Genomic DNA, 16,835 nt, shown 5'->3' on the forward strand with positions numbered 1-16,835 from the left:
GTTTGACTTGCTTGGACAAGTTGGAAACCTAGAAGATGCAAAGAGGACAATCAAACAAATGCTCATTCACCTTGATGCTCATATATGGCAGATTTTTCTATCAGCCTGCAACATCCATGAAAATGTTGTTCTAGGGAATGTTGCTGCCAGAAAACTTGTTGAGCTACAGCCCGAAAATTAATCTGCTTATCTTCTTCTATTAATCTATATGCTTCTGCTATTGCAGCCTATAACAAGAGCATCTTAGCCCAATATCTGATTTTGGGGATAATTAGATACTTCTTTAAATAAAGCCAATTCTCCAAAAAAAAAAAAAAAAAAAAAAAAAAAGCTAATAAGTAATATAAGATGGAAATAACCAAAAAAATGGAGTACTAATAGATAAGATTTCCAACCTATTTATTAAATTCAATTACAATGTGCAAACATTTTAAAAATGTTCTTGCTTAATTTTTAAACCGTGGAACTTAGTTCCTAGGCTCATCATCATAGATTGCCTCCTCAGCTTCAGTGGATGCGTGGGACTGCAAAGGGAGTTCCTCCATAGATTCAGCATAGTGTACATCCGGGGAAGATTGCAAACCAACCATTTCAACATTTGCTAAGCGGGAGTAGAGGTGGCGAGTGAAGCCCATGACTCTGGACACTTTTGTCCATAAGAGAGAGTGGTTGCCGGTTGGCAGGTGTTTGGTATTGTCTTCAACACCATCTCCTTGGGGTATGTTTAAAATAGAGTGAGATGGATGAGGATGAGAGGAAAGGAGAGGAGAAGGTTGGACAGAATAATCGTCCAAGTCCTCATTTAAAGGTGTGTTTTGAGCAGAGGAAGAAGCCAGCGACATTTCATCTTTCATCTCTCCTCCTTCCATTGAAACATTAGGGGCTAATTCTGCTTCCTTTGATAAATCTCTTATGTCAGCATACTTGGAGTAAGATTTTGAAGCGTACACATAAAAGCAGAGGAACACAGAGCTTAGTATTGCTAAAGTCAGAAAATACCTATCCAGATGACTGTCGTTTATGTCGCCCTTGAACCAGCTTCTTACTAGTTGAACACAAGGTATGCTGAAGAAATTTCCGAAACTTAATATACATCCAGTCAACAATTGCCCAGAATTCCACATCGATTTAGTGACGTGCTTAGTGAAAAATTCCCGGAGCCCTTCTTCGACAAGTCCCTCCGTTAGTCCCAACAAAATAAATTGTGGAAGTAACCAGAGGATACTCATGGAGATAGTGCCAGTCTTAGATGACTTGTTAGGATAAAGTCTCTCAATTTCTTTCAATCTGTGGACCTCCACCTGCCAAGCTGCAATGCAACACAATATAGAACAAATCATCCCAACACCAATTCTCACCAGTGTGACATTGGGATTTCTTGCTTTCTCTGACCAAAACAGACACGGGATTATGAAGCGTAGAAAGGAATTGAGTACGAAGAAAGCAACTAGAAGAACCCTGACATCGTTTTTAGTACTTTTCAAGTTGCTACTTTGCTCAATAAAGAAAGTATTTCCGGTAGCCTGGACCAAACTATAGGCTAAAAAGGTTGTCCACAAAGGTATCAATGTCAAAAAGCACTTTACTTGGGTCACTTGTTCAACTGAGCAAAGATTCTCCTCTTCCTGCGGACTGCTTGAGGTTTTTTCTACAGTCACTGCAGCTTTGTCTAACCACCTGCGTCAGCATAATTACCCCATGAATTCCCCACATCATATGAATGGATTCTATGGAACACCACATCAGTTTAAAAAACATAATTTTAGTTAAACTTGTAAAATGTGTTTTGAAAACACATACGTACGAAGTGTGTGTAACACCGAGAGAAAGAGACCAACCTGAACCAAAAAACTTTTGGCAGTATTTGACTATTTTTTTCTTCGTACAACTTTAGATTTGGTACAGTTTTCCAAGATAACTGAGTTGGTGTACCAGGGTAGGCGAGATAACGTTTGGATATAGCTGCCTTGAAGACTTTGAAAATAACATGGGAGTTCCTATTGTGTCTTTCGGTACAGTAAAATTTGAAGCCGCATAAGAACAATAAAAGAGATGCTCCCATCATTACACTGGAAGCGAACAAGGTTCTTTCCCATGTATCAATATTTGAAAGCCAAAAGACAGCAATGGCAGATCCAGAAATCGAGGCAATATACCACCAGACATTTGTACGACCCTCTATTGGGGCTTCACTTACGTTGGAATTTCCTTTTTCTCCCTCAATCAACTGTTCAGAAAGAAATTCTTTTAGGATTGAATCTAGGCCATAGTTACCTAGTGCTAGAGCCAACGCTGCTACATAAATAGGTCCATAATGGATAAGGATACTTTGAGAATTGGCTGAACACCATAAAAGCATCACTCCCTGCAACAAGAAAGACAAATTGATATTTAGATTTTTGTGGAACTTCTTAAATTATCGTTAAGTCTGATAGAACAACCTTAGTCACTACTACATTTTCCTCTCTCTCTCTCTCTCTCTCTCTCTCTCTCTCTCTCTCTCTCTCTCTCTCTCTCTCTCTCTCTCTCTCTCTCTCTCTCTCTCTCTCTCTCTCTCTCTCTGTGTATCGAACATGTAATACCTCTCTCATATGAGATGGATACCTTGTTTGTGAGGTACACCCTTATATGAGAAAGGAGCCTTGGAGCATTCACATTTGTGAATGTATAAAAAGAAAAAAGTGCCCAATTTTATATATTTAACTCCAAAATTCTTTCACATCAGTTAAGCTAAAGTTGTGTACCGGTTTTTAAGGGTGAGTTCTACCCATGGGTTTGTAATATTTGGTATCAGAGCCAACTACCACGTCGAGTAATCGGATATAGCCCATTGAGTATAAGATCAAATGAGCTGCGGTTTTGTGGGTGGATCTCAAAGGGGCAACCTAGAGGCTAGATTAAAATAACTTATAGGTGAGTGGAGCCGCCAAAAGAGAAATGGCTACCATTGGGTCAGTGTCACTAGAGTGAGCCGTTGTGGACGTCGGCTACAGAGCATGGTGGTATGTTATGATCCTTAACCATGTGTTTATAAGCTTTTGGGCACCCTTCCTTTGCAATCCAGTTTTCAAGGGTGAGTTCTACCCATGAGTTTGTAACATTTAGTATCAAAACCAACCACCATGTCAAGTAATCGGACATAGTTCATTGAGTATGGGATCAAATGAGTTGTGGTTTTGTGGTTGGATCCCTAAGGGAGCAACCTAAAGACTAGATTAAAATAACAAATAGGTGAGTGAAGCCGCTAATAGAGAAAAGGCTACCATCGAGTCACTGTCACTAGAGTGAGCCGTCGTGGATGTCGGCTATGGAGTATGGTGGTATGTTATGATCCTTAACCATGTGTTTATAAGTTTTTGGGCACCCTCTCTTTGCAAGCTGGTTTTCAATTGTGAGTTCTACCCATGGATTTGTAACATTATAACCTAAAATCAAAATCAAACCCAAACCTAATGGAGAAAGAGAGCTTAGGGTTGAGAGGAGAGAGAAGATAATTAAACCTCTAATGTTAAATGAGAGAGAAAAAGAGAGGGAGAAAGAGATTTGAGATTACAAATAGCATTAAAAAGAATGAATATGAGTATTTAAATAAAATGAAAGGTAGAATAAATAATCTAACGTAGGTGTTTTGTAAAAGTGGTTGTATAAAATAGAAAAAGTAGGTTTTTATGCGTAAATAAACAGAAAAATTTAGACAAACTGATGCGAATACTCTTACATATGCCCTCTCATCCTTATTTTAAAGGTATAACTCGAATATGTGTTACCATTCTATTGAGAAGGTCTATAGACATAAAAAATTTCTCATCCTTTTGTGTTTGTAGCATTGTCCAAGGGTGCTGCAAGAGCCTGTAACACAAAAATTGAAAGTCCTTATAGTGACCATTATCCTTGTTTAGCTATAATGGTGTGCCATTTTGCAGTAGTACTAGCATTATAGTTACATGTTCTTCAAACCATATCCCATGGAAACTACAAATATGTAATGTCTACTAACATAATTAGAAAGAAATACATAAGAAACCATAATTGGGTTTTGAATAATTTGAGTCCATTAACCGACGGTGACCCACGACAAGAAGGTCAAGACCATGGTTTTAAAAACTGGAATGGTCAAAGAATCAGGAAAGGGTCCAGTTCCTAGATTTTCCCAGTTCTTGACTGGTTTTGACTGATTTTTTTAGCAATTAATATGGTTTTTACCATACCGGTTCAATCGGTTAGGAGCGCTTCCATGTTCCCAGCAAGTGGATCTAAATTTAGGACACAACCGGCTAAGAGCACTTCCATACTCTCGGAAAACACATAAACCCATTGTGACCAATGGTAACCCACACTAACTCATAGAAATCACTCATACCACACAATGACCCAAATTGCAACCTCCATACAGTCACCACCATTAATTGAGACCTACAGCTCCATCAACACCAGTTTGGGAGTTTCTTTATCAAGAAGTTGTCAAAATTATAGCACTCCTGTTGGAAGCAGGAGTGAGGAGGATAAGAGACTTTGGCTGCCTTGTAAGAGTAAGGGGTTCACGGTTAGTTCCTACTATCATCTTCTTGTTGGTCATAGTGAGCATTTTTTCCCTTGGAAAAATATTTGGAAGCAGAAGATCCCCTCTAGAGTGGCTTTTTTTGTCTGGACCGCAGCCTTGGGGAAATGTTTGACTATTGACAATCTTAGGAAAAGAAAGATTTGCATTTTGGATTGGTGTTATATGTGCAAGCGTAGTAGTGAAAGCGTTGACCATCTTTTCCTTCATTGCCCGGTTGCCTCGGAGTTATGGAATATGGTTTTTGGTTTATTTGGAGTGTGTTGGATCATGCCCTCATCTGTTGTTGGTCTCTTTGCTTGTTGGCAAGGTCACTTTGGTCGCCTCCACAATGGAGCCATTTGGAAGATCATTCCTCTTTGCTTGATGTGGTGTATTTGGAAGGAGAGGAATAGTAGATGTTTTGAAGACTCTGAGCGTGCTTTGCCTGACCTCAAGCTTCTTTTCTTCCGAACCTTACTTGAATGGTTCTCTGTGTGGAGAAACCATCCTCTTTCTATTTTGGATTTACTTGACCTTTGTAATTTTCATTCTTGACTTGCTCCCCCTTGTATACTACCTGTGTGCTTGGGTGTATCTTTTTTTCTATCAATGAATTCTTATTACTTATCAAAAAAAATTTGAAAGAACATGGTTGAAGGAAATACATAGGTTGCATAGCTTTTGCAATAGTTAAATTGAAGGATTTGCAATAGTTATCAAAAAAAAAAAAATTTGAAGGATTTGAATTTTTTTTTAATTAAACAACATGTTGCTTAGTCACTACAGCAAGTCGTGTTGTTACGTATATTTGTGTTGTGAGTTTGTTTTGTGTTGTACTATAAGGCTGCAAGTTGTAATTTTATTTTGTCCCATCACGTGTTCTGCTTATGCCTCACTAATACGTGCCTCGTGTATAGGCCGAGGTGGTGAATGAAGTCTGTTAAGTTTGTTGCTACTATGCAACAGCTAATGAACAATGTTATTTAGCAGTTAAGATTAGTTTAGTTTCTCTGATTTTAACTTATATAATAGATGCATTGTAATCTAGTTTAATCAATGAGAAAAATTAACAAATTTTCATCAATTCTCTCTCATTTCATATGGTATTAGATCACTATTAATCAGTTTCGTTTCAAATTTTCAATGGCATTTACTTTTTCTTCATCTACTTCTTACTAATCATCATGTGTTTTGCTTGTGCCTCACTAATACGTGTCTCACGTGTATTGGCCAAGGTGGTGAATGGAATCTGTTAAGTTTGTTGCTACTATACAACAACTAATGAACAATGTTATTTAGCAGTAAAGATTAGTTTAGTTTCTCTAATTTTGGCTAATATAACAAATGCATTGTAATCTAGTTTAATCAATGAGAAACATTAACAAATTCTCATCAATTCTCTCTCTCATTTCATATGGTGTCAAATCACTATTGATTAGTTTCGTTTCAAATTTTCAATAGCATTTACTTTTTCTTCATCTACTTCTTACTCATCATCAGTTACAATCAAGAAATATGATCCCTCGAATCCATTCTACGTGGTTTAGGTCAATGCAAATGGCATTGATAGACAAGAAAAATATTGGATTTAATTTTAGATGGTTCAATGTCACAATCACCTACTGATCTAGCGCCTTTGTTCAATACTTGAACAAGGTGTCATAGTATGGTCCTATCATGGATCTTGAATTCATTGTCTAAGCAAGAGGGAGCCAAGAATATTTACTTGAGGACCAACTTGTGATATTATTATTAAGTCTTGTCTTTGTGTTGGCTTAATGCCATGCAATTTGCATGTGATTCAATTCAACACATTGTATACTATTGGTGTTTTCTTTTTTGTAACTGGGTAGAAGGTTTAGAACTTAAAGGGCTGTGGTTGAGAAGAGAATTTCGCTTGAGTGAAATTATGTGTTGCATCCACGAGATGGACACATGTTTGTTGATTTGAAATTGTGCTAGGACCATTCCACCCGTTGTTCCAACCTTTGCCCATCATATATATACATCATTTCCCACAAAATAAACCCTAGAATTCCCATCTAACATTGAGAGAAAACCTACCCAATAGTGGGAGCCAGACGCTTACCCATTCGCTCCTCTCTTTTCCTCTCAACATAGTCAAATCTATGAGAAGAGATCATTTCCATCACAATCTACACAATTCCTAAGTGTTGAAAGTTGATTGGATTGCTAGAAATCATTGGAGCACACCCATATTCATCCAAGAAGACTTGGAATATGAAATTGGAGCTCAATTGTAGATTCTACAACTAGATGAAGAAAGGACTTAAGAGTAGTCAGTTGCTAACTAGAGCTTAGAGGGCACAAGTATTAGAATAGCACTAGGCTGGGAGGGTTTTGTGTGTATCTTTTATTTTAGAGTCAATGTCGCAAAGAGGTTTTTTTTACCAATTTTTGAGTTTTTCTCTTTTATAACACATCTGGTGATATCATGTAGTACTATGCTCTTTATTTTGCTGCTATTGAGCTACTTTTATTGATTATCCATGCTTGCTATTGTTGTATTGTTAATTGGCTAATCATGTAAACAATTGGGCTAAAAATTGGTAGATTAGCTTAAAATTGGAATTACCTGTAATTACAACTTGGGGTCTAAATAATTACCATAATTAAAGTTTGGTAATCTCAATAGGTATCAAATCATGGTACACATGATTTGTGGATTTATTTCCTAAGTGTGATCGATGACCCTCAATTTGCCATGGATAAAGGTTTGTGTGCTTCTTTGCATGAGTTGTGATGCTATTGAATCTATGTGTGATTATTCTCATGCTTGTAATGATGTTTTACATGATTCTATGGATAATTTTAAAAATTGTTGGTAACAAGCTCTTCAAGAAAAAGTCTAAGAAATTCCAAGAGACATTGAGCAATTTTGTTTGTTAAAACTTTAATTATAATACTTGATGAATCTAACAAGTTGGTTGAAATTTTTTTTTTTTAAATTGATCAAAATTGCTTGGAAATATTAAAAGTAATTGAATGTATTTAGATGAATTTGGATGCTAAGCTTGATGTAACTAACAAGTCGGTTGATGAACTTAAGTGTGAAAATGAATCTCTTAAGGTACATGTTAAGTGTTTGAAAGAAGGCATAGCTTAATCAAATGCTAAATCGGAAAAAGGTTCTTATGCCAAACTTAATGTTAAGCCTAATTTTGTGCCAAGTGTGTCCTCTAACTCTGAAGGCAAATTGGTATGTATTTCTCCTCATAAGAGGAATCCTAGAGTGGAGATAAATGCTAATTTAGCTAGATTTGATAATGGCAAAAGGCTTATGGTGGAAGCTCATAAGTCAAAGCCCGTGTTTAGGTCTCATCCAAGGAAAATGGATGGATCAAATTTTGTTCCCACTTACCACCATTGTGGTGTTGTTAGTCATATTAGACCACATTGTTCTTTGTTGAGACAAAAACAAAATCATGTTGCCAGATTAATTCCTAGAGGAAGCCCAAGGAAACATGCTAAACGTGGAGTTTCTAGAATTGTTGATATTCCTTCTATCGCATGCCAAGGTCAACCCGTGAAGAAAATTTAGTCAATCTTAAGTTCTTTGAACCTTGGTAAGTTTGGTACCACATCTTTGTCTTTGTGTAGACAATTCCCCACTCCTAATGTTTCTTCACCCCTAAGTTGAAGATTAAAGCTATTTGCGTGAAGAAACACGCTCTAACTTGAGAGGTTTCTACTCCATCCTTGATCTAATTAATCTGATTTTTGGACATATTTTGCATATTAGATTTTTTATTCACATGCAATATACATCCTTTTTATTTTGGAGTTATTTATCTTGTTTGTTGTTATATGATCAATGCGTTTCATTTGTTTTTGTGTGAGTTTTTAAAAATTTAAAAACACAACAATAAAAAAAAAAATGAAAAATCTAAAAATTTAACCTAAATATGGTTGATCACATATTACTTGTGTTTGCCCAAGTACCTTTGTACTAATGGCATAGTGCATTATCAAGCTAGTTATGATTAGCTAGTTATGATTTGTGAGTAGAACGAGTTCAATGTTCTAAGGATGTGTGTGGAAATACTTGATCATAATTTTATACTCTATTTACTACAAGCTTAGATTGTCTTCTACACATGCTTAAACTGATTTATATGTTTCTATTTATCATCTAAAATTATGTATTATTACAGACACCTCATTCTACAACCTAAATTTAATCTCATACCTGGAGATATCATATTAATTATATCCATTTGATCTTCAATTGTCCCTTATCAAAATGATGTTAATGTCGTAACAATCAAAACAACTGGTCACAGGCCTCAATCAGACCTCTAAATTGAAAGTAATCATTTAATCAAATTTCAATGGCTTAAATGCATCTTCTTAAATTAAGTCTTATCATACTTGATAATGAACAAATAATTTTATTGGTCCCATGAAAACTGGCATGTGTCAAGCATTTGAAAATCTGTTGGGAAAAACATTCACCTAACCCTTGGTCAACCGAAATGGTCAGAATAGCAAAGAATTCACTCTCTTGTTGTTCTAGCCTTTACCCATCCTTTATAAACCTCATTTCCCACAAATTAAACTCTAATTCTCATTTGAAAGTTGAGAGAAACCAATAAATTGTGAGAGCCAAACACTAACCATTTTTCTCTACTTTCTCCCTCTCGCCATAGCCAAATTTTTGAGAGGAGATTAAATTCCTCACACCCATCATCACCAGAGTGTTACCAGAGTGTTGTGAGTGTTGTTGGCAACCTTGGGAATCATTGGAACTACCACAAAATCAGCCATAGAGGCTTGAAGATGCAGTTGGAGCTCGATTGCATATCCAATTGCTAGAGTAGAGAAATGAGTCGAGGAATTGCTAGCAAAAGTTTACAGTATTACAGTATTGCTTGGAGGGTTGTGTCATGTAATCTATACTGCAATAATCTATTCTAGTAGATCGTTTAAGTGTTGGTGCCACAAAGAGGTTTTTCCTCTTGGTTCTCGCGTTTTCTCTTTGATAACACATTTAGTGTTATCTTGTGGTTTTGTGTCTTTAATTTTATGTGGGTTGCTCTTTATCAAGGATAGACCTAGAATTTCGAGTTAAGGGGAGCCAGAGTACAGTAAAAAAAAATCATGAAATTTCAAATAAGTTTCTATTTAGTATTAACAAACAATTAACAAAGAAAAATATACAAAATTTTTGTTTCATCAATATATTACTAAAAGCTGAAGCGTGGAATTTATAGCTGCTGAGCTCCTGTTGCGCCACCTCACCACCACGTCATTCGCCACATAATTAATATTTATTCCTATTTTTTTTACAAATATATATATATATATATATATATATATATATATAGATTATTGACTTTACATATTCATCTTTGTCGGTTTTAATATCTATATATAATTAATATTTATTCCTTTTTTTTTTACAAATATATATATATATATAAAAATAGATTATTGACTTTACATATTCATCTTTGTCGATTTTAACATCTATATATATTTCTTTTTTATTTCCAATTTTCCTATAATTTTTTTTTTACATTCACTTATTTTTTAAAAATATTTACATTTTCTTCAACCTTTCTTCTTCCTTCACCTTTTCATCTCCCCACTACCCTCTACTTTAATATTGCTATTCATCCTTCTCTTCATCTTCTTTTATTTGTCTCTTCTTATCCCATCCCTCTTACTATAAATTTGTCACTATTTTCCATTCTTTGCATAGTTTTCTCTCACAAAAAGGTTTTCTCTCTCTCTCTCTCTCTCTCTCTCTCTCTCTCTCTCTCTCTCTCTCTCTCTCTCTCTCAATGTTTTGGTGGATTTTTATCTCTCTCAATGTTTTGGTGGATTTTTATTTTTTATTGCATCTCCGCTTTAGGTTGATAAAATTTTGTATTTTTAAGAACTCTAATTTATGTTGATACGATTTAGTTTTGTGTTTTAAGTTATTATTATTATTATTTTGCTCTTTGATTGTTAAATTTTATCCGATTACATTATAAAAAATTAAAGATAGTAGATAAAAATAAAATAGTATTCCATTATATAGCATAATTTGGATAATTTAGTGTTTATTGTTATCTTTTAATTTTTCTTATTTTTTTCTTCTCTTCCATTTTACTCAATATTGAAATTCAACCACATCCTCCTTATCATTAAATTATTTATATTTTCTCTCTCTTTTTGTTTTAAAAAATAAAAAATGTAATATTTTACTTAAATTCAAATAAAAGAAAATTGTGCTCATCAAGTTGTACTCATTTTTTTTTTTAACATTTACACTTTCTTCAACCTTTCTCATTTTCTTTACCTTTTCATCTCCCCAAAAATTCTACCTTGATATCACTCTTCCTCTTTCCTTTTATCTTCCTTTATTTTGTTTTTTCATATTATCATCCTCTTAGTATAAATTTATCATTCACTCTTCTATTCTTTACATAATTTTATCTCATAGAAAAGTGGTTATTTCCCACTCTTTCTCCCTCAATTTTTTGGTAGATTTTTATTTTTATTTTTCTTGCATCTCTATTTTAGCCTGATAAAGTTTTGTATTCTTTAGAGCTCTATTTTGGTTTATGGGATTTAGCTTTGTGTTTTAAATTTTTTTATTTATTTTTTATGTCTTTGATTGTTAAATATTATCATATTTCATTATAAATAATTAAAAATAGTATATAAGAATGTACTATTATTATATTACATAGAATTATTTGGATAAGTTAGTGTTTATTGTTATGTATTTTATTTTTATTTTTTTTCTCATATCATTTTATTTAACATTTAAATTCAACCACATCCCCCATATATATCATTAAATTATTTATATTTCCACTCCTTTTTTATTTTTAAAAATTTTAAATATAATATTTTGCCTAAATTAAATAAATAAAATTGTCCACATTAAGTGGAGTAATGATAGGGAAACACTCATTCTCACACCCAATGCATCAAAGGAAGAATGAAATACAAAACAAATCAAGTTAGAAACACTAAATTAAAAAAAAAAAAAAAAAACTAATAATGCATATTTAATGTCATAGAATCATCATCAAATTTTGGAAAGCGATAGGTTGCCAATGGAGAGAGAGAGAGAGAGAGAGAGAGAGAGAGAGAGAGAGAGAGAGAGAGAGAGAGAGAGAGAGAGAGAGAGAGAGAGAGAGAGATGGTATAGAAAAAAAACCAATACAAAGTAATAAAGAGTAGTTAAAGAAAAAAAAAAAAAAACCAAACGTCAATTAGTAATCGTTGATTGGAAAACAAAGAGGTTGTTAGGAGAAGTAAAAAATAAAATAGAGATTATCGTGTAGAGAATATTAAAAACTTTACAGTGTAGTAACATAAACTGTTTAATTCACTTAAAAAATTAAATCAACAATCAACAATTAAATACAATCATAGTACTAAATTTAAATTTAAAACTAATCAAATTCTAACTATGGAAACCATATTAATCATAACTAAAAAAGAGATGTTCTCTAATAGTAGTAGAAAATTTAAAAATCCATTTTTTGACATTTCATTTAACCTTATTTATAATATATATATATAATTTTCATGCACTATTACTTTCAAAAATCTAATGAACAATGCTACCTCTCATTTATCGTCTTTGTTATGCAAATCATCAGTTAGTAAATATATGATAATGGTAAGAAGCGTTACAAATGAGATCACTAAAAAAAATATATAAAATTAATTAGCCACTATCATTATATAGAGTAGTAGTCTATAATTTTACGCATCCAAAAAAGTGGAATATATAGAGTTTTTTTGAAGGTATGTGTAAAGATTCACTATATGTGTGTGTGTAAAGGTAAAAAAAAAAGAAAAGAAGAAGGTATATTTAAGGTTTTTGTTAACTTAAAAACTAATGAAAATCAAATGGTTAATCACTAAAATTATAGTATTAATAAAATATTTAATGAGACCATCCTAAAAAAATTACCGCGCGCAACGCGCGGGTATGCGACTAATAATACATTATAACGCAATCATCTACTAATAAAGACAAAAACACAAAACTTCATTGTTTCTTAATACATTAGAGCATTTGTATCAGCTCATGCAAAAATTTTATCTATTTTAGCATAATAACCTTTTTTATATATATCTATATATATATATATATATATATATATATTCCCACTATTATTTATTTTACTCTACATTTCATCATAATACTACTTCCTTATCAATTTTTTATTATTATCTCAAATCATCTCTCTCTTCTTCAACCAAAAACCACTATCCTCAATCTAAATAATTTCTAAAACATTCATTTGCATAGCAACAATAATTGTGTAAATTTTTCCAATCAATCCAAAATACACCCACATTAATCTATATATTATTGTACAAAAATACAATTGTGTTATTGTAATTGTGTAAATTTGCAAAAATATATTTGTGCTACAATAATTGTGTAATTTTACTTAGTTACTATAGCACATATGTATTTTCGCACAATGATTCCTAGATTGATGTGGGTGTATTTCGAATTTGATTGGACAAATTTGAGGCTTTATACTTTTTTACAACTAATGCAAACACTATTATAATAAATTCAATGTAAAATTGTAGGGAGAGGGGCCTTAAAATTTTAGAAAGTGGAGGCCCAAATATAAAATGGTTAAAAACACACACATGTATATATGGGCCCCACCTAGTTCCGCCCTTGCTCTTTATATATGCTCTTTATGTTTATCCATGCTTATTTTGATGTTCAAGCACGCTATAATTGACTAATCACTTGAATTTGGTTTGAACTGTTTTTCATTTTTTTTTTCTTTTTTTTTTAAAAAAAAGGTTACCTTAAAAGTGATTAAGCGGTAAATTAAAATTTGGGGTCTTAATCAATACCTAGATTGGGTTAGGTATTTCTCAAAACCATTATGTATTTTTTGTTCCTTTCATTTTATGTAACCTACGTTCGAAAATTCCAATTTATTTTTTTAATAGTTTTATCAGCCAAAGGCTATTTATTACACAAGAAAAGAATGTGGAATTACCATAGTGTAGGTCAACGCGCAGATGACAATCGTTGTGAAACTTGTTAAAGAGGAACCTGCAATATACGCAACAATAACTGCTGATATGGTTGATATGCCTTCCAGAAGATTTACGATTGTTGCAGCTGTTGGCAAATAGTCCTCCTCCAGCATAGGAGCCTTGGAAGGGTCCCCCTCCCAGGTGGTAGCGAGGTAATAAATAAACATCTCCACCACTGCCGAGTTGATCACTTTATGGCTCACAATCAATCCTGAAGTTCATTGAATTAGAAAAAAATATTTTTTTATTTTTACAAAAAAAAAAAAAAAGAAGAAAAAAAGAGAGAGAGAGAGAGAAAAGAATACAAATCTATTCTCTGTCAACTCCAACGTTAATGAAACTTTTACTTTATTTTCAGAATTATTACCAAAGATGAATGGCACAGCCTTTGAGAAGAAGATATAATCGTGATACCATTTCCCGACTTTGCCGTAGATCCTTGAGAACCATTCACCACACATTACCATTGTGGGTGGGAATCAGAGATTCAGAGTATCTTAGGAATGAACAGGAGCGTAGCCTGGATATTTTGCCTGGGGGACGAATTATATATTCTTATGTTAAATTTATAAATATATGGAATACAAAATGATCAAAATTAAAATATAATAATAATATTTCTAAACTCGAATCAATGCATCTAAAACTAAAATTGAAAGATAAAATTAGCTAGGGAAAATATGAAATGATGACGAAAGGATCAAATTTGTGAAGAAAATAACTCATAAGTTCAAGCAATGTTGCCAGTGCACAAAATATACAAAGGAACACAGTGCATTGCACTTTTGTATGCTTATAAAAAAGAAAGGACACGGCGTATTTGTTAAGCTTTGGTAAAAGTTTATGCTTTAATTGGTTGGGATCTACTTGATAAACTAACATTGGGTCAAACTAACTAAAGGGGCCATCGCTTGCCAGTGCACAAAATATACAAAGGAACACAGTGCATTGCACTTTTGTATGCTTATAAAAAAGAAAGGACACGGCGTATTTGTTAAGCTTTGGTAAAAGTTTATGCTTTAATTGGTTGGGATCTACTTGATAAACTAACATTGGGTCAAACTAACTAAAGGGGCCATCGCTTGATTTTAAAGGAAATAATATGCAAACTCATGTAGATTGTGATTTATGAAATTTTTGTAGGGTCAAATCCAGCCCTAGACATTTTGGAACCTAAAGCGAGAATTAAAAATTGGACATTTTTTATACTTATATATTAATTAAATTAATATTTATTTAATATTTTTATATTATAATATATTTCATTTAAAATCTATTTTTCTTGTCTTTTGAGATGCAAATTGACTAATTAAATTTTTGTATTCAAGTTCTTCAAACATCTCATTTTCAATCGATAATATAGCTAATTCACTTATTTTGAAGTTCATTATCAAGATTTGTTGTATTGCAAAATTGAACATTATTGTTATCTTGCAATTGTATCATTTTATTATCTTCTAACTATTTTTGGTGAATTTCTTGCTCATTTGTGATATTTTTATATAAATTTTGAGTTATATTTTGTTTGTTACTAATAACAAATTTATCCATTAATCATTTTTGAGACTCAATTAATTTTTCTTCTTTTTTTAAGTTTTTTATACTCAAATGCATATTTTCTAGTAGACATTTTTAATCAAACAATATATTTATAAAGATTAAAATAAAAAATAACTTTCAAGTGTAGAGTAAATGAAAAATAGAATCTGATTTATATAAAAAGTATTGTTGTAATTTCACCGAATAATAACAATTTTTTAACCATCTCAACCGGTATAAATAACGACTTATTCAATATATTACCACTAACTAAAATATATATAAAAAAAACAAAAGATTAAAATAAAAAAATAAAAAATAAACACAAGCATAACAAAAATTTAATCACAACCATAACACAAGGTCTGTTAATAAGACCCACCCCCAAAAAAAAACACAAAACAAATCCAATCTATAACCCAAAAAAAAAAAACCGCAGGCTTTATTAAAAAAAAAAAACTTGAAGGCCCAAAACTGATAAACAAAAACCAGGGCCCAATCTTATCATCTTAACAAGAACCAATGAAGAGAAAGCCAAGTCATTTTCACCAAAAAAAAAAAAAAAGAAGAAGAAAGAAAGAAGGCCAAGTCAAAGACTTTATACCTGAACGGCTGAACAGAGAGGCGAAGAGCAGTTGAGAACTTGAGAGAGGCGGAGAGCAGTCTGAGCAGAGAGCAGTCCAGCCGTCCAGGCGGAGGAAGCTTGCTGCCTTGCTTGAGCTGTTGAGCAGATGAGAAGTGAGAACAGTGGAGAGAAACGAATCAGATGGAAAGTGAGAAGACTTTGTCTTGACCTTCACTCTTTACTCCCACCAAGTGAAAAGACATATGGGTTATGGCTTTGACAGATTTAAGTCCACGTAAATTGTTTCCACTATTCCATTCTCACGTCAATGTACTTGTATAAGTTATATTCACCTACTGTAATAAAGGTTTCATATTTTTATATAAACTTTGTCTTTATCTTCACACTTTACCCCCACCAAGTGAAAAGACGTATGGGTTATGGCTTTGACAGGTGGCCTTGAGGCCAGCTTTCATTCAAGTGATCAATGTACTTGTATAAGTTATATTCACCTACTGTAATAAAGGTTTCATATTTTTATATAAACTTTGTCTTTATCTTCACTCTTTACCCCCACCAAGTGAAAAGACATATGGGTTATGGCTTTGACAGGTGGCCTTGAGGCCAGCTTTCATTCAAGTGATCACTTAAGTCCACGTAAATTGTTCCCACTATTCCATTCTCACGTCAATGTACTTATATAAGTTATATTCACCTTTTGTAATAAAGGTTTGATATATATATATATATATATACTAGATAGGGCAGCACTTGCTTGCCATGAAAAAAAAAATAGTAATAAAGATTAATTTTAGATTTTATTTATATCACAAAACAAATATATGAATCATTTGATTTTTAAAGTATATAAAAATTTACATTAATAAAAAAATACATTAATTTTAAGAATTCTGATAATTATATTTTAAAAAGTTAATCTCATTCGCTTAAGATTTTTGATCAACCATAAAGTTAGAATAGCTATTTAACATATAAATATTTATTTAACTATAATAGATTTTTAGTACACACTTGTTAAAGACAATATATCTACTCTCCAAAAACTTCTAAGAATGATAACGAATATCATTATCTTCCAACAATAAATAACTAAGTTTTGCTAAGAAATTAAAAAAAAAAAAA

General features: G+C 32.6%; 1 protein-coding gene across 1 annotated transcript; it reads right to left on the minus strand.

Moving 5' to 3' along the window:
- Nucleotides 1–355: 355 nt before the first annotated feature.
- Nucleotides 356–15,920, minus strand: LOC126708928 (protein NRT1/ PTR FAMILY 5.4-like). Its single transcript, XM_050408934.1, has 5 exons — nt 15,732–15,920; nt 13,956–14,121; nt 13,549–13,799; nt 1,839–2,365; nt 356–1,677 (listed from the first exon to the last, which is right to left on the minus strand). Exons 2-5 carry the CDS (start codon nt 14,053–14,055, stop codon nt 468–470), a joined length of 2,088 nt encoding a protein of 695 aa, XP_050264891.1. The 5' UTR covers nt 14,056–14,121; nt 15,732–15,920; the 3' UTR covers nt 356–467.
- Nucleotides 15,921–16,835: the final 915 nt, after the last annotated feature.

The sequence above is a fragment of the Quercus robur genome, chromosome 12, assembly GCF_932294415.1.
Source record: "Quercus robur chromosome 12, dhQueRobu3.1, whole genome shotgun sequence".
Classification (NCBI taxonomy): Eukaryota; Viridiplantae; Streptophyta; class Magnoliopsida; order Fagales; family Fagaceae; genus Quercus; species Quercus robur.